The 22,360-nt window shown below is 36.7% G+C and overlaps 2 protein-coding genes across 3 annotated transcripts in view; one reads left to right on the top strand and one right to left on the bottom strand.

Annotated features, from left to right (window-relative positions):
* The window catches only part of LOC123679148 (midasin), a 159,712-nt gene that overhangs the window by 72,227 nt on the left and 65,125 nt on the right, over positions 1 to 22,360 (top strand). The gene's annotated exons all lie outside the window — the stretch shown is intronic.
* LOC123679149 overlaps positions 1 to 22,360 on the bottom strand; it is an 89,791-nt gene that overhangs the window by 59,202 nt on the left and 8,229 nt on the right. For both annotated transcript variants that reach the window (XM_045616571.1, XM_045616569.1), the window contains exons 2-3: positions 15,123 to 15,284; positions 973 to 1,171 (exon numbers count right to left, since the gene is read on the bottom strand). In XM_045616571.1, the coding sequence (XP_045472527.1) occupies positions 973 to 1,171; positions 15,123 to 15,132 (209 nt within the window). In that variant the 5' untranslated portion in view covers positions 15,133 to 15,284. The remainder of the gene's footprint in view (positions 1 to 972; positions 1,172 to 15,122; positions 15,285 to 22,360) is intronic.

Raw genomic sequence — 22,360 nt, 5'->3', positions numbered from 1 at the left:
GATTTGAATTCAAATTACTCAAGTAGAAATGATCAAGTACCTACAGGGTCTCGGTCTATGGTACCACCTCTTTTTTCGATAGCTAAGACACTGCAGTATTTCTCTATAAATTTCAAATGGCATAGAATGTTCTAATAGAAAAAGAATTTGAGTTCAAATAGGTTAATATTACCATCAAAAAACATGCGCACTACTTTGAGAAAATATTTGTGGTCCTTACAAAATTAACATGAAATAAACCCATTTTTGTCGCGTTATAAGTCAAAAGTTAACACAATACATAATAATGATATACTATTCCTCATCAAAAAAAAAAAAAATATAATATAGCCTAAATCCCAGCTCTCATAGACCTAGATGAGACCCACACAGAACTTCAATTAATAACTATAAACACATTCGACCTCATACGTAGGTGAATATTATCGAAGTCCTGTTAGTTTTGGGTTAAAACCCATCTCCCTTTTCCGTTTCAACCTACCCAAGACCAACAAGCCTTTGGGGTTCTAGTGGATCAGTTAACCGAATTGGAATAGATAAACATCCTGCCGAACCGATGCCTTTTATCGCAAACCCAAAAACCGCAATTCGCAATTTCGTCCTGTCCCCTTCGGTGTGAAACGCCCTAAGCCCGATGTGTCCCTTCTCCCGCCCGGGCGGCATACCTTTGAGAGCCGGCGTTGATCCGCCCCATCTATGCCTTGAATACATTCACTTTCGTTTGACTAATGCCCCTTCCATTTCTCGAATATATTTTAAGTTTACTTCAGATTCTAATCATAAAAAATCATTTTCAACAATATTCCTGTCTTATATTATTATTTAATGTTCCCAAGCTTCTAAAAAACACCCGTTATAACTCCCATGAAGTGTACACAGAGATACAAAGTGACACAGAGTGTATCTTGACGATTTAACTCGAATTTTGCCCCTGAACTCTTTGGGCGCAACCTTAATTTCTTCTGGACTCACCTCCTAAGCTGCCTGTTGGCCAGGATGACCCCCATGAGGGCCAGATTGGCCGCCATCCCCATGGTCCCTAAGGCGAAAATCAGGGCGGCTTCGGCAGTGCCGCCGGGATGGCATTCGAACACCTTGGTGGCGTTGGAGGAGGCGTTGGCGGCGCTGCTCCCGAAGCGCAGGTTGGCCCCGGGGAAGGCCACGACCGATCCTGGAAAAAAAAGGGATTATGAGATGTGCGTTATTCGGATGGGTTGTTTTCGTTCGTGTCTGAGGAGTTGTCTTTCCCTGGGGAGGGTTTTGGGGAGAACTTGGAGGTAGTTGGATGACTACGGTGCGGTTTGCAACGACTTAATCGGTGTTCATATTGGGATTGGACGTCGAGGGGGCTAAGATAAATTATTTAGTTTTTGGAATTTTATTTTAATCAGTAGGTATATTCAGTATCAAGAACGGTAATAATATTTTACTAATCGAAGACAATTGTTTGATTACTGGCGTCGATAGACAGCTCCAAACATTCGTGGTGCTCGTAGCTCATTATTTTTTCCTTGATTTGAATAAATTAATTTCCACCTCATTACTGAAAAGTGACGTCTATATAAAAATGATATACATGCATTTTTTTGTTTATTATACATGCATATAATAATACACGATGCATTACCTCCAATAATTGTAGTAACTATAAGTTCTTAGATATAAATTCAATATGGCTGGGTAATTTTGGAAATAAACACAAAAGAAAAAACAATGTAATTTTTTCGAGCTAATGATCTATGCTATGTGAATAAAGCACAATAAACTACAAAAAAATACTTTCTTCCTATTCTGAGAAATAATGTAGAAATGTAACATTTTATGCTCTAGCTTTAGAAGCCATTCGCCAAACTGATATTGTACGATTTTTTTCGATGAAGTCAGTTAAATTTGGTTGAAATATTGAATTTGATTACTTGGTTCGGGAAAAAGTGATATTATGACGAAAGTTAGCCAGAATGCAATATTGGTGTAAAATGCCTTATCATTTAAATCTATTTAAATGTTGTCGTAGATTAGAGGACGATTTACCATCAGTTTACAATAAATAGGCCAATTGTCTTTCGAAATGTTTTGTGAACTCTTCTTATGGAACTTTAAATTAGTTAACGTGGAAATTCGGAGTTGCTTGATAACGACGCTGTATTTTGTGTTAATTTTTAAGTGATCCACAGGGTGGTTTTCTCAATTTTTTTCATTCTACTCAGAAACGTCGTATTAATTCCTCTTCTGATTCATACTGAGACAGCAGGTATCTCAGCATCGTCAGACAAGATTGATATCCTAGCTGGCGCAACATCCACAGCGCATACTCCTACTTCAGCTCTGGATAGCTCCATGACCTCTCATATCCAGTGCTAGTGGTGAATTTCAGCGAGAAACATGTTTGCGCGTCTTTTTCTGGATCGGTTGTTGTTTTTTCCGGGGATTCCCGCACTTCCCATCGAAAACAATATGGCGTCAATGGCGGATCTTCACGAAATTATACCGTGGCGGCGCAGATCGAATATCTGTGGTTCGTCGTATTCTGTGCTTCCTAAGTAGACTCAGCTGATTAACTAACGGGTAAGCTCCGCTGTTGGTACAAACCTGAGAATGTTCAACTGATGATTTTGCAATCACTTTAAGAGAAAGCGCCATCGTTCTGGTAGCGCACTAACGAATTATACTGTGATATTCCGAGCGCCATCTATGACGTTCCTCGTTGTGGGTCCTCTGGCGTGTTGACGCTTGTTGTGGAATCAAGTGGGTTTCGACAGCCCTAGGTTCTTTTGTCGGTGTCAGTATGACTCTTTGTGAGCTGCCAAGGCTTGTTTGAAGTCTCAAGAGCGTGGTTTGTTCTCAGTCGGTTTCGCTTAATTGAATCTTTTCAGGTTGGGTCTCGAACTAATTCGGTTTGTGGAATGAACACAGATGTTTTTTTCTCGTTTCAGGAGTCGAGGGACTGGAGGAATTTTGTTGACAATTTCACTTGGGTGAATGTGTTGGGAAACACTGAAGCATATACGAGTTTCATGATGGTGATTGAATTTAGTTTGTACTTGATTGAATCAGCGTCATGAAGCGCGTATATGAAGTTGAATAAGTTCCTATTTTGGTATTGTTATAGGTTTAATCGATTATTCAACTTCATATAATTGTTTTCACGATGTTGTTTAAATTGAGTTTATAGGAACTCGATGCAATCAACATTGTGAAACGCATTTATGAAGTCTACTAATCGGTGAAATGTACCAAAGTGTATACTTTACTATTGGTATGTGTTTCATCAATTATTTGACTTCCTATACTCGTATCAAAATGTTTATGAAATTGAGATTATACTCGATCACAAACACCTTCAAAGAACGCTTATAGGAAGTCAAATAATCGGTGAAACGTACCAAAGTGTATATTTTAGTAGTGCTGTACGTTTCATCAATTATTTGACTTCTTTAGCTCAGTTTGCACTATTGTAGCAGTAAAATGTAGTTTGATGATGTAGTTTTGTCCATACAACGTGATCCAAAATGTAGTTGCTATGTGTTATTAAATATATAAAAGTGACCTCCTTTCAGCAGTAGCATTAAAAACTGCTCAGTAATAATATTTTGATATGATGTATTAATATTCAAATTTACTAATTTCTGTTTTTTTTTTTCAGGTATGTGGCTATGACTAATGAGTTTCATCTCTATTTGAGGTCTTTATTTTCGTAAGTAGAGTATATATATTTTTATTCAAGATCTAACAGAGCGACTGATTTCTTTAGAAATTATTCGTCGCTTCTATGAATTACAAAAATTAACATTAAGAATTTCGTCGAGGACGAGTTAAAAAACATTTCAGTCTTTAGTACCTTCATACTTATTTTGTCGGGTATCATGGAACAGAGTTGACCTACGAAATTCGACCTTATATTCGACGGAATTGAACGAGTGCACTCGAGTTCACAGAAATACGTGTAATTTTTGAATTACTAGGTTATATTTGGTTAGGTTAGGCGATGAATTATTAAATTGAATACTCAAAACTTTATCAAGGATGATTCAAAAAATATTTCAGTGACAGTCCTTATTTCTCAACTTTTATTTCCATATTCGGCCAGTTTTATGAATTTAAATTGACATAAGTCTGACGTGTTTAAGTTCCACCTCATTCTGACCTGCGTAGTACGAAATTCGATCTTATACTCGGCGGAATTCGACCAACTGCTTACTGCAAATGAGTTTATAGAAATAAGAGCAACTTTAGAATAGGGATGTTGCCTATATTCTGAAATTAATTTGTAGATAAACCCTATACAATAAAATAAATGGAAAATATAGAAAGTACCAATAAAAAATACGTAAATGAAAAAAAGTTTTCGAAATTCCCGCTGGAACGCTCCATTCTAACACGGTATTATGGTGACGCCACTGCATAATAAAGTCACCACCATAGACAAATTACCGAGCAAATTACTAGTTTATATATGATCACCACGTGCTAACGGTCTGTCAATCGTAACTGATTTCAGCTAATATTGACAGTCAAGTCGGTTTGATTATATTATCTGACGTTTTTAACCATAGATAAACTAGTTCTAGATAAGATTAGTTTGTCAATGTTCTTAACGTTTCAGTGCTATGACGTCAAATTGTTCTGATTGGCGTTCGCAGTAACGTGCTTGTCGATAAGAATTAACACAATTTAAATCAATTTTATTGAATTGAATTCGAGAGGTAAGATAATGAAAATGCTATTTTAGTATTTAAAAAAAAGCGTTTAATGTGGAAAACCTAAATCATTTGATTTTATTAAATTACGCAACATCCCTATTCGACCAACTGCACTTGAGTTTATAGAAATAAGAGCAATTTCATCTCATTCTTCCTCTTGCTAATGGTAGAAAATATTTTAGAAAATCAAGCTGTTCTCGCTGAAAACCATTCTGTCAGCCGAGTTTTTCCTACGTTACAAAACGAAGGAATTATAACATCATTACACTCATAATCTCATCTTCGCTGATTGCCCTAACACGAAAGCCGTTCCGGCGTCTACCCAATTTCAAAAGTTACACCTCGGCGGCGCTGGCATCGACGCCATGCAGTTCACGTATATCCCGTTCGAGAGAAAACTCTCGGCAATTTCCCGATTATAATATCCCCCCTAACTATCTCCATTATAACTTCGCTCCGAAAGTAATCCTCGCGTTTTACAAAAGCAGTTTACCCACTTCTTCTCAGTCGGCCGACGCTCAAAAGGGAGACGGAATTAATTCCGTGGAAAATTCGGACGCGCGCGATAATGACTGCGCGAATATGTACACGTCGGCGCCATCAGTCGTCGCAAAAAAAAACGACGGGCGTCGTTAGAGGGTCACCGGCACATGTAAGTGCTCCATTTGCATAGAGAAGACGTCTCGGCGGAATTCGCAGACGTATAAGAGGCAGAGGTCGGTTGGGAGATAGACTGCTTGAAGATGCTCAAAGAAGTTCATGGTTCGTTTTTTTTCGATGATAGAATATTTTAAAACATCAGCAGATAACAAAATTAAAAAACAAAAACTTCAGTCCACGTTAGACCCAAACGTAGGTCTTCCTTGGAACGCCAAGAGTGAGACTCCACTGGTACGTTGCGTTGCATCGTTTTGCAGCATTGAATGCCACACCTGCCATCAGTCATGGATCAGTTTTGGACATTTTGTTCATCCCAAACCATCGTTCAACTCGATTTAAATCTTTTTGCAAAAGGATGCAATCTAACAGACTCAACATTTTTCTGAACATCTTGAAATCCTGCGCGAACAACAAAGATTCACAGAAACACAGGTGATCAGGAAGATCATTAATAAAAATCAAAAAAAGCAATGTAACTGCCCCATTTGCATAGAGAAGACGGGACGATGACGTCCCGGCGGAATTTGCTGAAGTATAAGAGGCAGAAGTCGGTTGGGAGTTCAGTTGGACTGCTTGAAAATGCTTAAAGAAGGTCATAATATGGTTCGTTTTTTTTTTCGATTATAGAATATTTTGAAACAGCAGACAACAAAATTAGAAAACAAAAACTTCAGTCCACGGTAGACCCAAACATAGGTCTTTCTTGGAACGCTAACAGACCAATTGAAAAGTCACCGGTCTAATATAGTAAAACACATTTTTTTTTGACAAAATCCGATTTTATTACTCGACCTGGTTGCCTTCGAGGGTGATACAGCGAGCCAGACTTCATATTGCATTCCATGTAGCAATGTAGCACTTGATCTACAGAGCGAGTTGAAGTACGGAACTCCTCAATTGTCTTGGAAACGGAGCGCATGATTTAATAGATTTTGTTGTTCAAGGATTTACAATGTTGTCAGAACTTTCCTTTTTCGGAAATAATAATAAACTTTGCATTCTGGACGATGTACGGAAGTACAGGGTGCGACAGAGCCGATTGACGAGTTTCAAAGGGCTATTTAAAAAAAATTGTTAAAGTTAGAGAAAAACGGTTTTATTCATTCGAAGCAGTAGGAAATATAGTTTTTTTGCTCAAATTTCGAAAACGATTTCATTAAGATGGCGGCCGTCAGCAGCGACACACTGATTTAGTCGATTTTGGAAGTTTCCGATCGCTTTTCTGTATATCTCAAGCGTTATGGCCCGGATTTCTTCGGTTATTCGCTGCTTGAGTTCTGGCAGAGTGTGTGGACGATGTTTGAAAACCATATATTAAATATGGTCCCAAAGGAAGAAGTCGCAGATGCTCAAATCTGGTGAGTGCGCTGGCCAACCCACTTAAATTCCTTTAATTTAATTTCCTTTTCTGTGAGACCAGTCTCCCTAGAAACATCTGTCTTAAAACAGCTAATGAAGTTCGAGCTGTGTGGGCTGTACCGCCATCCTGCTGGAACCAGAAGTCACCCAATCGTGTTCTTCAGCAAGTTTTTTCAATTCAGGATTTAGGAAGGTTTCCAACATTGACACATAACGCTGGGAAGATACTGTGACGTGGACATTTTCCTCCTCATAAAAATAAGGGCCTATCACTCCGAATTGAGACACAGCCCTAGCCGTGTACTTCCTGTTTCCTCAAGTTGACGAGACCAAGTTTTGATTTTGTATGCAGAGGGGACTGAAACGTTGACAGGAATGCCGAAATGCCAGCTGGGTCGTGATCACAGAAAGGTAATTTTCATAAAATGTGTGAACGGCAAAGTTTCGATGCATTTCAGTCCAAATCTGAATAAAAACTACTGACTTTAAGGAACACAAAGACCCCTTTCGCACCTACCTCCCTCCACCACATCCCGAGTAATGACCTGTCAAAACTCGTCAATCGGCTCTGCCGCACCTTGTATTTTGTTAGATTTTTGACTTTTCCACTTTTCAAACACAAATCGTAGGAATTCCAAAGAGGACACTCAAATAAAGCTTTTTTTTTTGTTTTTGAATGAAAATATTCGGTATCTACTCTGGAAAATTCTTCAGGAATTTTATATAATTTTGATGTCGTGTTTGGCTCAGAAAATTCTAACCGAGTTATAGAAATTCCTAAGACCTGGCCCGAAGTTCTTGAGGAACGGCTCGTCCGAAGTCTCGGCAAGGTGTATTTCCGGCCGTTACTTCAATTTCCGCCCGGCTCCCGATAAGGGAAACGTGGGAAAATAATCGCGGGGATTTCCATTCGGCGGGAACGAGATCGGAAATATAGGCTGGGAGTGGCCTTACGATGGTTTCAATTTGGGGGGACCTCCTTTGATGGGGGGGATCAGAGGTCTACTGGCGTTAATCCGTAACGCTCTGTTCTTTGTCTTATTTCGCCGGTGAGGCGGCTTCCGGATTACCCCAGGGAGAAGCTCACCCCCCTTCGTCCCCTCCAACCCGATTAATTTGAGCAACGCAACGCTTCATTCGGGGCTGCTTCATCTCGAGATATCTGCCGGAAGATGGAAAGGGGCCAATTTGAAATTCTGGAGGATTCGAATCGGCGTTTCATGGCCTGACGAGATAAGGATAAGAAGGCGATTTCAAATTTTTTACCTGTCGTAGAAAGGGCCGTCGATTTTGTAGATTGATGATAGATGTCTGATGTGAATTTGATGAATAACACTTTTTTAAGCTTTACTGATTATTATTTAGTAAATAATATAAAATTGGCTAACACCTGCACTTGGTAATGAATGAAGAAAATACAAAAAGAAAGAAAAAGAAGTACGATTTCCAAGTGTGTAATATCATAGGATATTAATTAACTATCTGGTTAATGTATCAACAAAAATGCCATCAACATAACCATTGAGATTTCCACGCTATTTCATAGGAATCACAATCGAAAGTAAACCAAGGAGAATGCCTGTCATCAAGGGAGAGTAGCGTAGTTATTATTTACTTTTTTTATTGAGGATATGAATACGATCATGTGCTCCAACTTCCAACACATAAACAGTATTCGCAAGCCATCAACAAAACCAATAATTCAATACAAATTCAAATTACAAATAACCTAACCTAACAATAGGTAGGGCAAAATAAAAAAAAGTTTCGTATTATATAATGAAACAAAATTCTGTAGTGGCTTTCACTTCAATTTGTTCTTAAATTGAGAAAAAGACTTACAAAAGGAATCAGTAGTTGAACGACGTTAAATTTGTACAAAATGGCGAATGCTGATTTACTCTCAAACGACGGAAAGGTAAAGCAAAAGTTTCCTTTGATATCAATCTTCTCTCGAGAAATATGAAGGACAATAACTACAGAATTGAAGGGGCTAAAAGCAAGCCGTTCAGAATATAAGTATTAAATCTTTCATTTTTCTTCGGTTTTCCGAATTGAGCATGCTGAACCTGGATTGGGCTTCTGTGCAGTCATAATCTTTTATGAAGAAATTATTTCGTTATGGCAGATATTTGATTAATTTGTGTTGCACGCTTCTCAATCGTAATGGGTGTTTCAAATCGACGAGGCAAAATTTAGTTTATTCAGTATAAAGGAGTTATATAAGCTTAGTGAGCTTTTATTAGTCCAGAACCGTTTACCCTGACGAAGAGTGAATCCTGGCATTTCATTTGAAGATTAAATAATATTATCAATTTGTTGAATGGCATATAACTTGGTATACAAACTCACGAATATCCTCACCCCTCCGTGAGGGGTTGGGAAATATAAAGTTTTTTTCTGTAATAATGAGAGAACCTATCCTGATCCTCTTGAAGTAAAGTGAAATCCACAACTAACGTCATACTTAGGAATATTTTGAGGTCGTCCACATAAATGAAAAAATCAGCAATACGAACAATATAAGAATAAATTATGAAGAGAGGTACACCCGATGGGTTAAAAATGTTTCTGGTCTTCTCATTAATTGTGTACTTTGTGTCGATGTCGAACGAAAATCAATAAAATACCATACAGAACGCTGGTTCACGTCCACTTCAGTAACCGACAAAAAACTATTAAAAAAAAACGTAAAACTCAATCGAAACACCAGCAGTATCAAAATCAAGGCTTCGAAACAATACGGTGCATTATATGGTCATATCAAAGACATACAGTGCTGGCAACGATACGTCTTGATATTGCAGATATTCAATGCGGGGACCAAAGGTAAAAAAACCATCAGTTACATAAAAATAGTCTGATTCGGTCATTTGATCAATTTCCTTCTCAACATAGCTTCGAGGGAAGGGAGTACACGTAGACGTGTTCGAAATAATTTGCAGAGGTAACTGATAACTTTCCTCTTCTTCAAATTGAACTTTCAATCTTCGTAGAATGGAAGAGAAGAACGTAGAAAATTAACATCATTAGGTCATGATGTTTCGGAATAACATGGCTGAGTGCTAAATTTTAAACTTTTATTTAATTGAAAATCTGATCAATCTCAATATATTGAATTAATTCAAAATTGTTTGAGTGCCGTGAAATTAATTCAATATGTTAAAACACAGACGTTAAACTATTATTCACCTATTTATCCCGGGCTCGGTAGTTCGGAAGATTCAGAAAACTGAATCGTGCTGAAGTCGCGAAATGTCGACGATTCGAGAGGAAAGGTTGAGAGAATCGTAATGATCACAGACGTAATTATGTTCTTCCCATCAATTTCAACTTTCCTCAACCCTTGCGAATTATATATAGTTCGTAAGGCGTACTAACACTCGATTCTAGGATTAGTGGTTCCTCTTTGCGAGCTTCCTCGATGGCTCAGTGGCTAGAGCGTCGGACTAGTTATTCGGAGGTTGTAGGTTCAAATCCCGCTCGGGGAGGTACTTTTTCCAGAATTGAATAATTTTCTGAAGGCCGTTAAATTAATTTAATATGTTAATACACAGACGTTAAACTATTATTTACCTATTGATCTCAATGTTCACATTAAGTAGTTAATTTTCGGAATCATTTCAACATATGAGACCTTGAGTTTTTGCATTAGATAGATAGATAGATAGATAATTTCTTGATGCTCCTTTACAAAGATGCATTGTATTGCACACGTCACAGGATTCGATAAAAAGTACAACTTCGAAATGATATAAATCATTTCTCATCATTGTCAGAATATAAAAATAATAGAGATAACTTAATGAAGTTATACAATTCTTAAATGATACAAAGTATCATTGTCAAAATATAAAGGCATTACTCAATAAAGTAATAACTTTGAAATTGTATAGAGCATTTCTCATCAATGTCAGAATATAAAAATAGTTGGAATAACTCAATAAAGTTATACAATTCTTAAATGATACAGAGTATCATTGTCAAAATATAAAATATAAATGCATTACTCCATAAAGTAATACGACTATGAATGATATAAAATACCATTCCTCATTACAAACATTACAACACAAAGAATAAATTAATTTAAAAGAGATTAAAATTGGAATAACTCAACAAAGTTATACAATTCTTAAATGATACATAGTATCATTGTCAAAATATAAAGGCATTACTCAATAAAGTAATAACTTCGAAATTGTATAGAGTATTTCTCATCAATGTCAGAATATAAAAATAGTTGGAATAACTCAATAAAGTTATACAATTCTTAAATGATACAGAGTATCATTGTCAAAATATAAAATATAAATGCATTACTCAATAGAGTAATACGACTATGAATGATATAAAATACCATTCCTCATTACAAACATTACAACACAAAGAATAAATTAATTTAAAAGAGATTAAAATTCAAGCTACTGGACAGGAACTCTTGGACACTCCAGAACGCATGCTGCCGCAAAAATTCACCGACAATGTGCTTATACTTTTTGAGACTGAGCCTTTTCACCTCTTCAGGTATCTTATTAAAAAGTTTATGTGAAATGAAATTAGGTCCATTCTTGGATTTTTCTAATCGCATATACTTAGATTTAATGTTGTTTCTATATCGTGTGTAATAATCATGGGTATCACCAAACTTCGGAAGATCCCTGTTATTATTATATGCATAAACAAGACATTCATAAATATAGATAGAGGGAAATGTCAAGATTTTAAGTTTTTTGAAGGCGTCTACGCAATCATCCCTGTAGTTTAAACCAGCAACTATTCTAACTGCTCTTCTTATAGTATTAACTGTCATCTAGCCCATTATCCCACCGATTCCTAGTTGGGACCCAAAATAAATCCCGAGACGTATGAATTAAACTTCTCCCAAAAAAAATCGCAAAAACCCTTGGAGTAAACGACCCGTAGAAACCCTTCCCCCCAAACCCCTTTCGCCATCACATCCAGAAGTGGGGATTCATCAACTCGAGAAAAAACCGATCGTCGTCCGTCCCCCGAACATCAATCACAGTGCCGTCCGCCGGTGGAAAAAAATCCTTCTTATGAAGACGCCACTCCGCTACGACGTACCGACGCTCCTCTGTTTTTTTGTCTGGGTCCCGCTCCCCGAACACGTCCCGTAGTCACGTACCTAACTCGTGCGTTTCCCATATGGCGGCGGAACTGGAGGTTTTTCAAGGGGGTGAGGGGGGTTATAAGCAACCCCTGCCCCCTGCCGTAATATATGGATCATCGTACGGGGGGAATTATTCATGCGGCATTCCCGAAATGAAAAATGCCATAGGGAGGGAGAGGGGGAAGAGCGGGTAATACAAGAGGATGTAGTCTCGTAAACAAACGGAAAATGGGAGGCCGTGAATACGGAAAAAGAATTGGGGGTGGTGTATTTCCCGTATGGAGCTTGTGGAGAGGAAAAAACGCCACTTGAATTGAGTGTATTATGCGGTTGTGATCGCTTAAACGTGTCTTGTCTTGGCGAGTTTTGGCGTGCCGCAAGGGTCGGTTTTGGGGCTCGTTGTTTTCTTTGATATGCAGGAGGAGTCTTGAAGGTGTATATTGGATTAAAAAAATAGATTCCTCTCGTTCAATAAAATCCTTTTTTTATTTATCATTTTGCTAGATTCTAGCGAATAGTTACAAGTTGTTGAAGTTGTTTTTCCTTTGTTGTTTCCGCATGATCATTTAGAATTGAATGAATTTTAATGTGAAGTTTCTTGTAACTAATAGTAGTATTCTTCAATTATAATTTTTGTTCTAATTCAATTTTTAGACCCGCCGATCGATAAGATGATCCCAAATTGACATAAAGAATGCAATTGGAGATGATCCAAAGCCTATAAGAATGCTCAATCGTTTTAGAAAATAAAATGATCCTTTATCGTTTTTCGTAACATTTTGAAGATATTCAAGGTTGAATGATTCTATGAATTATATTATTTATTAAAAATGAGCTCGAATTTGCGGCAGACCACATTTTCCATATTATTATTAACTAGAGGGAGCACTTGCTTAAGAAGGAACATCACCACGTGACTTCCTCGTGCTCTGTCAGTATTTTTCCAGAGGAGGGACAAAAATAATGTGTGGTATTATGAGAAAGATTGAACATCTGTAGAAGTTAGGAATATTATCATAGTTTCAACTTTCGTTGAAAGGAAGTTAATTCATTTATTCATCCATACTAGCGAAAAATTATTACAAATTTAATTTCTTTATTAGTTCTTTTAAAAATTTTCACACAATTAGAGTTTTGCCTCTGGACCGGCAAACCAGACATTTTGCCGGGGCGCCAAATTTTTAGGCGGAGTCAATTAAAAACCAAGACATATTTGTAGTAAAATAATGAAATTACCAAGAGAATTCTATTTTAAATCGAATAGGCGTTTTGAAAATACAAATAGGTACTAAAATGCACCTTCAAGAACTACATCATCTTTTTACCATAGACTTATGTAGAAGATACTTTCTAACAATGCAAGACGTTTTTTGATGAAATCGACAAAACATCCTTCAATAAATTTGACAAGGTGATTTTAAGATAAAAATACGATTTTATATGAAATTGAAAATATGCCTGAAAGGAATAGCAAAGGCTTCTTCAAAGAAAATTCAGATAAATTAGGCAAAGCAGGGAGGCGAAATTCTATTTTGCCGGGGCGCCAAAATGTTGGGAGGAGGCCCTGTTATAAATAATAGAAGCTTGAACTTTTTGCAAAATATTATATAACAATTCTATTTCAACTTCAGATTGCATTGTTCTCTCGAGGTACAATTGTTCATCCCTAACGATTCCAAAACTTCGAAAACGGAAACGTTCACAATCTAACCTATTAATCCCGAATGTCGCGGTACATTAAATCAACAAAAAACGCCAAACTTCCGGAATATAATTCCGGTTTCGAGAAAAATTGAACTCAAAATCCACAATTGTGCGCCCAACTTCGGGAATCTGATCTGCCGACTTTGGCAAGAGCTCTTGATTATAGCATGTTTCCAGTTTGCAAACTTCTGTCGCACGCACCACGGAGAAAATTGTCGGGAATGGGGTTGATTCGAAAGATTATATCGGATATCTACCCGATCGCGAATGGGGTAACATATCGTGGATTTGAATTGGGGTAAGAAGTTATACCGGAAGTGGCAAACTCAGCCAGGATTTCTGCGAGAATTCGCAGTGTTTATGGAGAGGAATATTGAACTGTTTCAGCCGTTACAATTCGGTAGTTGATCATCATTAAGAGGGATTACCACCACGTGGCTTTCCGCGTATAAGTCGAAGTTTGAAACTTATCTTAATTTCGCAAATTAAAAATATTTACTCTCTTCCATGTAGATTATTGTTTTAATAAATTATGTGAAAACCCCATAAAAATCAGTAATTTGTAGAAGAAATATATCTTAATTTCTTTTTGAATTGAGCAGCCACGTGGTGGTGTTCCCTTTTAAATATATATCGGGTGTTCCAAATTCGTTGTCTAGTGAGGAGATCTCAGAATCCCTTCGAGCTAAAAACAAATGAATGGGACATTTCCGGGCTTGATTTTTAATGGAATTAATTTGGTGAGAACCCCAACCTCATAAATTCAACTGTTTTCAAGCTTTAAGAGATAATTGTAAAATGGAGTGAAATGAAAAGTTCTCATAACTTCTTTACTACTGATGCTATAAACATGAAACGAAAATATTCTATAGAAACATTTTTCAGTAGAATCCATTGGTGTAATAATTTGTTTTTTATCGCGATCAGTTTTGAAGTTATAACACAAACTTCTGTTTTTCAATGTGAATCATAAAAATTTCTATAAAAATAAAATCGCTTTTTTTTCTGATTTCAAAAACATATAACATGATCATGTCAAATTATAAAACGTTTCAGTTTCACATCCGAGCGCAGGTCCATTGATGCGCCTACGGCGCCGTTGGATACCACAGAACTGCATTCAGATCTACAGGATTCTGCAACAGTGTGGTTTTCCATATCTCTAGTTAGGAAGGAGAAAAAAATCTAATTTTTAATATTGCTTAATCACTACGTAATAAAAATATTCTCGTTCACACAGGGTGTTTAGTTGTTCCTAGTCAGGGAGTTCAGGTTTTTCAATGAGAAACTGTCTTTTTCCATTTTTGTGTTTCTGTTTCTACATGGTAAAAGAAAACAAAATTCATCCCAATCCTCATTTCAAAAATTTTTTCGGTTTTTGAGATTTCGAGCCTTTTTTAAAACATAAATTACTCGGAAGATTTGATATTACAAAACACTTGAAATTTTTTATGATTCTGCAATGATTTGGGAAGCAAAAGGATCAGAAGGAAGTAGTTGAATATACATATAGTAAAACCAAAAGAACTTCTCCCATTTATTTTATTGTCGTTCTCTGTACCCACCTGCAGCCATTTTGTAGTCCTCCTCAGTACGAAGTCGTCAAAAAACCATAATCCTGTAGGTGCAACAAAATGGAGTTTCCACGTGACACATCTCAACTTTTTCTTAGCGTCTTCTCCGCATTACCTCACGAATTCTAAGTTGATCGTAGTTTGCTAGTCGAACTGGGAAAACCTTGATATCATTTATTTACCAACAAAAAAGGCGGGTTATTTCGCAGTGGCGTCTCTAAACCTTGGGAAGTAGGTAAACTACTCCACCTTTTCTTGTTTTTTTTTGAAAATTATGTGAAATATACACCTACATTTTTTTTAGCTATTGACAGAATTTCATAAAAATGTATTGAGAAATAAGATTCTTGTATTAATGGAAATTTTATTTCTATTTAAGTATAACAGATGGCGTAAAATGTTTTCCTGCATCGTTGCCAGACCGTTGATTTTTTCCAAGTTTTTCCATAAAATGAAATTCAATAATTTGTTGGCAGAATATTCTCAATCTTTATGTTTTTTAATTTTTTTTCGACTGTGGCATTTGCATGATATTGCATACTATTACATATTATTTTACTTTCACGCTGATTTTTGTGTTGTCACTTTTGAAATATTAGCACGATTTGTTATCTCCGAATTTGTCAGGGGGAAATCTGTGTTTTCCCAGATTCCACGATAAGCGCGCCACTGATTTTTCGACTTTGTGTCCTATGTCTCCGCCATTCATTCGGACATGATGGATTTGTTAGTTTTTATGCTTTTTCATGCGGGGCTTTTGTTTGACGACGATCTATAAAATCGGAACGCGGAACAGTCGACGTAGTTTCAGCAATTTGTTAGGATTACGTTTTCAGATTCGAATCGAAAAATGCACATGCACATTTCGCTTTTGTTACATTGTTGCGAAGGCATAGCTCTGAGCGGGGCTTGAACCGATTGTTCGAAGCCTTGGCTCGCACGTTCGAGGCAATTTGGAAGGAAGGTAACATCTAGAAATTCCGAGAGAACGTTCCTACATTCTATCAATTTTTTTCTTCGAATCTTCTTTATCTGACTTCTCTTTATTGTTTGTGGCTTATGTTTTCTATTTCAACTCTAGGAGGCATCTGTCTGACCTTCCAGAAGCACAAACTCCTTGTACTAGTCAGTTTCATAAACGAAAGTAAAGTCTCGTTTTCCGTGAGAAATCTTCTTTACAAATGAAACGTTTTTCATAAACCAATTTTGAGATTAGAAAAAGGTTTTAAGTATCCTTCCTCATAAATACCCGATATAGATCCTTTTTGGTAAGAAAGGATCACACATGCTCTATGACTACAAAACATAACCTCATTCTGTTGTGTAATTTCCATCACACGTTCTTCTCTACAACTCAAACCTTTTTTTGTTGAAATTATCACATTTGAAATTAAGGACCTTTATTAACTTTCACTTTATACACAAAATTTCAATTCAATTTAAATTCAACAAAATTTCAATTTATTAAATATTACCTAAATCATTAGTTCTCAGGGTAGCCAACCCTAGTAAATTTACGAATAATTCATGTTCATGAAACCGGAGCCACTTTCAAGCTCCATTTAAAGGCGACTTTCTAATGAAAAGGTCTTTCGGATGTATTATGAAACTGACCCTGAGGAGTTGTGTTCTGAGTAGGCTTTGTTAGAGTGCCCCATCGCCACTTGAAGGAACAGCACTGTCAATTTTTACTTGACAGCGAATGGTTCAATGTATCCATAAAATTTTTTTCCTTGCCATCAACAGTGGATATTAAATGACGTTATTGCATTGATTGAAATTATTTAAAAAAACGTGCTCAAATGCAAAAGGAGAAATTCTTTTTCGCCAAGACATTGCTCCTTATCGTACTAGAGCTTATTCTCCAGATTTGGCCTACAGTGATTAATGGCTCCTTGCAGACCTTGAAAAAATTCTCCAGGGAAATAAATTCGGCTTTGATGAAGAAATGATAGCCAAAGCTGAATCATATTTGAAACCAAAGACGAATCTTTCTATAAAAGCGGTATTGAAGGTGACTATGTTGACGAATAAAGTCGTCTTTCTAAGAAAACTGTTTTTACCGGCTGGGCCCATAACCTATTGAGCCAAGTGTTATCATGTGAGAAGTACAACTTCAACTTATGTGGTCCGGACTCTACGACTCTAATCATTTCGGTTCTGCCAACCTGATGAAATTCTGTCCATCCAAAACTGTAAAAAGTCACGTGAACAAACCCGGCAATTGCGATACATCACGCCTTCGATCGGTAGATTCAATTTCGACTAATTGGATAAAAGCCGGTGTTATGATTTCGAATTAGCGCGCTGCAAAATTCGATTTTACCGAACCGTTCGTAGAATGCGATAGAAAATCATTCCCCATCTGATGGTTTTTTTGCCATGTCGAAAGTTTGCTTTGTCAGTGACGTTCTTCGAACTGAAGCGCATTTGCTCTACTATTGAGTGTGTTATGGGAAATTGGCGACGTATAAGTAGAACGTAGAAAATCTAGAGAAAGTCTCTGAATCATTTTTAATGTTGTCTTTCGATATAGTTTTTTTTTTAAATGGAATTTTACATCATAAAAAAAGATATGGTCTGTGAAAACATTGATCGAAATAAGATTTGAAATATACATTAATTCCATATTGAAATGGAGTTATGTATTTGTGTTTTTCAAATGTTTCTGCTCTCCAATATATATCCCTATTTGACATTGTTTGTTATTTGTTGCGTTAATGAATTATAGGCACAAATAATAATATTCTTTTTTATTCTTTATTTTATTTATTTTAATATTTATTTTTAATCTGGGTTCCTGGTCACTCGGGAATCAAAAGAAAGCTTTTTGTTGGCCGTTACTTTGCTGTGGTATAGGGAAATGAGTCTATAAGGTGAAAAACTGAAAGAGAAATACTCTGGCGGAATCGTCTAAAAAAAATCCTATATACGACCTTATTGAGATCATGCTTGGAAATATGAATCACCACTGAATTTCCCGCATTTGCGGTATCAAATTGCAATATAAGTTAAACTCAAAAGAAAAAATTTGATAAAATATGATGAAACTCAAAACCCATTTACAATTTTTGTTTCTCAAATTAAACTGTTTTGATAATTTGATTGATGATTAACTGATTTATTTTTTTTATTACAGGTATGTGCTACACACTTATCCAGATATTCGTATACGTGAGTACCATTGGGTTTTTATCGGTTTGATTTTTGTTGGTTTTTCATTTTTGATTAGTTTATTTTCTTGGCGCAGTAATACGTTAGAGGCAATAATTTACTAAATATTGTTTTCTATTATTTTGGTAAAATATAATTCGACCGGTTGAATAATCATAAATCATAGCCTCCTTATCGCCAGATAAAGGGAAAGAAAGGAATTTTATCTAGAGAAGAAAGAAACAAGTGAAAAAGAAAAAAGTTCCTTCGGAACTTTAATACTACCAGATCCAGAAATTCTCTGGATCTTAGTAGATCATGCTACACCTCCTGTCTTCCTTACAGGAATAATAATAGTAATAGTACTCTTCATAGAGTAATAAACATAGATAAAGGAAGAATACTCAATTTTACATATCCTCAACATGGTTAGATACGTTGTCGGATTGTGATATATTTTCAAATCTACAATTTTACTATATTGTTATGAATGTCTCTATATATTGAATGAAATATATTTATTCAAGTGATTCCCGATTAAATATGCAAATTTGAATATTTGGCATCCGATATTTTTCCTAATTGTTGAATTTATAGTATGCAGAATATTTATTATTTTCTGTGACTAATTGCTGAAATCCAAGGTTTGGCAACTTTTGCTCTCCTAGTGTCATCGGTTGTTTCACGTCGTTTGGCACGCTTGATGTTTGTTTTCTGAATTTCTGATATATTTAGGTATTTATTTCAATATATTTTGAGTTAATATGAAACGTTGATTCACTATGGGACATAAGAAGTGCGTTCTTTGCGGAGAAACTCGCGAATTGTGTGAAATATCGTATCACTGATATGTTTTCATTTCCGCGCGCTTCGTGTCAAATTTGATAGTTCATGTTGGGGACAAAATTTGCTTACTGAAAATGACGTATGCTCCCTCTATCTATGTTTATTACTCTGAGGTACTCTGCAATGAGTTATTTGATTTAAACAGTTGGCGGTTTCTGATGACGACGATCACCTGCACCGATCTCCCAGCAAGGTCTGACAGGAAACTCCCAACTCCTGACGGGCAAATCTACCGTCATTCCCTTATGAATCATCAAGCACGATTATGCAATTTTGCATAAGCAAATTGAATTCACGAACGTCATGTGCGGGTGAAACGGTGAACCCAATAAGCGTTTATCAGGAACAACGAGAGACGATTTGCCGGTTATGTAATGCAATACATGTCTAAAATACCACGAGATTCAACGGATTACCGAGAGCAAGATGATTGAAAATGACAGGGGGCTAATCTCCCGTGGAGTTGATTGATGTACGTTTCGTGGCGTGGGTGGCCACCCTTACACGGCTATTTCGCAATTATTCATCGGAACACGTCGGAATTTGCGTATGAAACGTATCGCATTAGCGAATTGAGTGGTTTTGTTAGTTATCGGGAAATGTTCGACTGTTATATCCCAGAACTATTGAAGATTTGAAAAATGCTCGAAAACGGTATAAGAATGGTATTTCTATGTTGGTACTCAGGACTTGCCGCCACGGCTTTATCTGTCAATTCATCAATTTGCCTTAAAGAAATCAGTTCTGCCAACCAACATTTTTCAATGCAAAAATCACTAAAATATATTTATGGAAATATTTCGTTAATTTCAATGAAAATGCAATGAATTAGAGAAAATAATGTATAATACTCGTACAGAAGGCTCATTCTACCACTCGTTCATTCCAAAACTCGCCACTTCGTGGCTCGTTTTTGAATTTTGAACTCGTGGAAGAATATCAATGCCTTCTGCACTTGTATTATAAATAACTATTCCAACAATTTGAAGACATTTGAACGATTTATCTCTTGAATAAATCTATTATTTATATTTCCTGAAAAATTCTAAGTTAATTTTTTCGAGCGGAGAGGAAATTGAAGATCTGAATTTTATACAATGTGGAAATATCCTATAAAACGATATAATATTGTGGCGACTGAAGGCAATTAGACATATTGTCTGTGTCTAGCTGAATTTGTCGTAACAATACTTGATATAAATGGACCTGCATTAGTGTAATAATGGTCTTTCTTGGTATTTGTTCATACAACTTTCTCATTCATAAGGTTCTCAGAAAGATACAATAGAGAATATCTTTCCCCTACCCTAATTAGTGTGCAAGTACCATGATACCATTGCTCACGCATACAACTTAGAGAATAAGAAAAGGAAGAAGAAATTCACGATGTACAACATGATTTTATGCTTGTAGCCCAGGTATAAAACTGGGAAGAGGAGAGTTGAGTGGAGTAAGTTACGAAGTGATGACCAGTTGAGTTAGTAGAGCGTTCTAGGATGTTTCCAAGGACTGTACCACAATAAAATTCTCGTATGTCGTCCATCAGTGTTTTAATATTAAAAATATTTTGGGTCATTCGAATCGCGGTTATTGTTGTGACTTACTGCAGAATAGGATGTGGACAGCCTAATTCCCGAGATCGGCAATTTTTTTTTCGATTTTTCACATCACTAATTTATTCCAGAAGCTCAAATTTTTACTAGGTACTTCACGACGACCCAAAAGTGGTTTAGTTTCGCGAAATGTGACTGCTAAATTCTCACCATTTTTGTAGTGAACTTTAACAATTTTAATGCGCTGTTGTAGCATGTATCGTTCTGTTTGTAGAAATGGTGTAGTGTTAATTGTTAAATGTCAAAAGATGACACCTGCTTAGATAGCGGGATATTCAAAATGAAAATTCTTATTGGAGAACCCGTTAGAAACTGCTCTTCGTCATTTGAGTTGAAGCACGTCGAACATAAATTGCATCGTTTGACCTTTATTTTGACATTTTAATGCCTGACCCGAACGTCAAAATTAAGCCTGATAGCATCCTCTTTCAATCACTGACCAATAGTCTCAAAAATAGACAACTCTAATCGTTTTCGCGAGATTTGCACCGAATGGAGTCAATCCACTGATCAACGATTATGAACCCAAGGGTACCGCCCGTCTGGTTACATAGATGACTAAGCGCCATCTATTATCCGTGCTCGGATCGACGCCGTCCTGTATCAGTCAGCATTTGTCACGGGTCACGTCAGTGGGAATTTGTCGTGATTGCACGCTGTTCATGGAGATTGATTGCAAGGACGCGCGGGCCTCTTTGTGCTAGGAATCTCGCGACGTAGACGTCCTAGAATGATAAACGCGCAACTAATATCTTCGCTGGGATGCAGCGTATCCGTTTCCAGACCAAAACAAGTCTAGTCGTCGGTTCGGGAAAGACGCCGGTAACGTTGAATGAAGCATTGAAGCCACGTTTGAGGAAGAAAAAGAACAGTGAGGAAGTGAGATATCGGTAGTAGGGCATAGAATATTGGATTGGCATAAATCTAGGTTGAGAGTTGATCACAGGGAACGGTGATGTCATCTTAGTTGAGTAACGATTGGTTGGTTTGGCTCTTTCTATAGCTTGTCCAATATTGTTCTTTCTCTTGATTATTCTTCTTGAATTTGTATTTTTTATACATTTCCTCGATTTCCTATCTTGTGCCTCGATCCAGCTCCAATTTGCAAGATACAAATGAATAGATTGTAGTTCTGATACTAGCCTCATCTTCAACGTTACAATTAGAAATTTTTTACTCAAAATTGGAAGCTAAATAGCCAAATATATACCTGGAATTACATCTGATCAAGGCAAATAACCTGTAATTCTGCAACAACATAAAATAACTCTTTGCAAAAATGGGTCTCACCATGGGCGCCCGCAGGGGGGGGCCAGGGGGGGCCATGGCCCCCCCTGACATTTTGATTTCCTCATTTTTCAGCACAACACCCTCAATATAACTTTATCAATCCAACGAGCAAGGAAAAAAACGCCTTATCGTTTCTCAATAATTTTCATTTTGCCCCCCCTGAGAAAAATTTCTGCGGGCGCCCATGGGTCTCACAAATTACACGCAGGACGATTGGCACCTTTTAATTGACAATTCGAACTTGCACAATGGTAACAAATATGGTCAAATCCAAATGGCCATTCTACTACCATGTAGGAGGATTAACTAATAATTGAACTAGTTGGG

The sequence above is a fragment of the Harmonia axyridis genome, chromosome 4, assembly GCF_914767665.1.
Source record: "Harmonia axyridis chromosome 4, icHarAxyr1.1, whole genome shotgun sequence".
NCBI classification, from domain to species: Eukaryota; Metazoa; Arthropoda; class Insecta; order Coleoptera; family Coccinellidae; genus Harmonia; species Harmonia axyridis.
The sequence above is the reverse complement of the archived record's forward strand: the minus strand, read 5'-3'. Positions and strand labels throughout refer to the sequence as shown.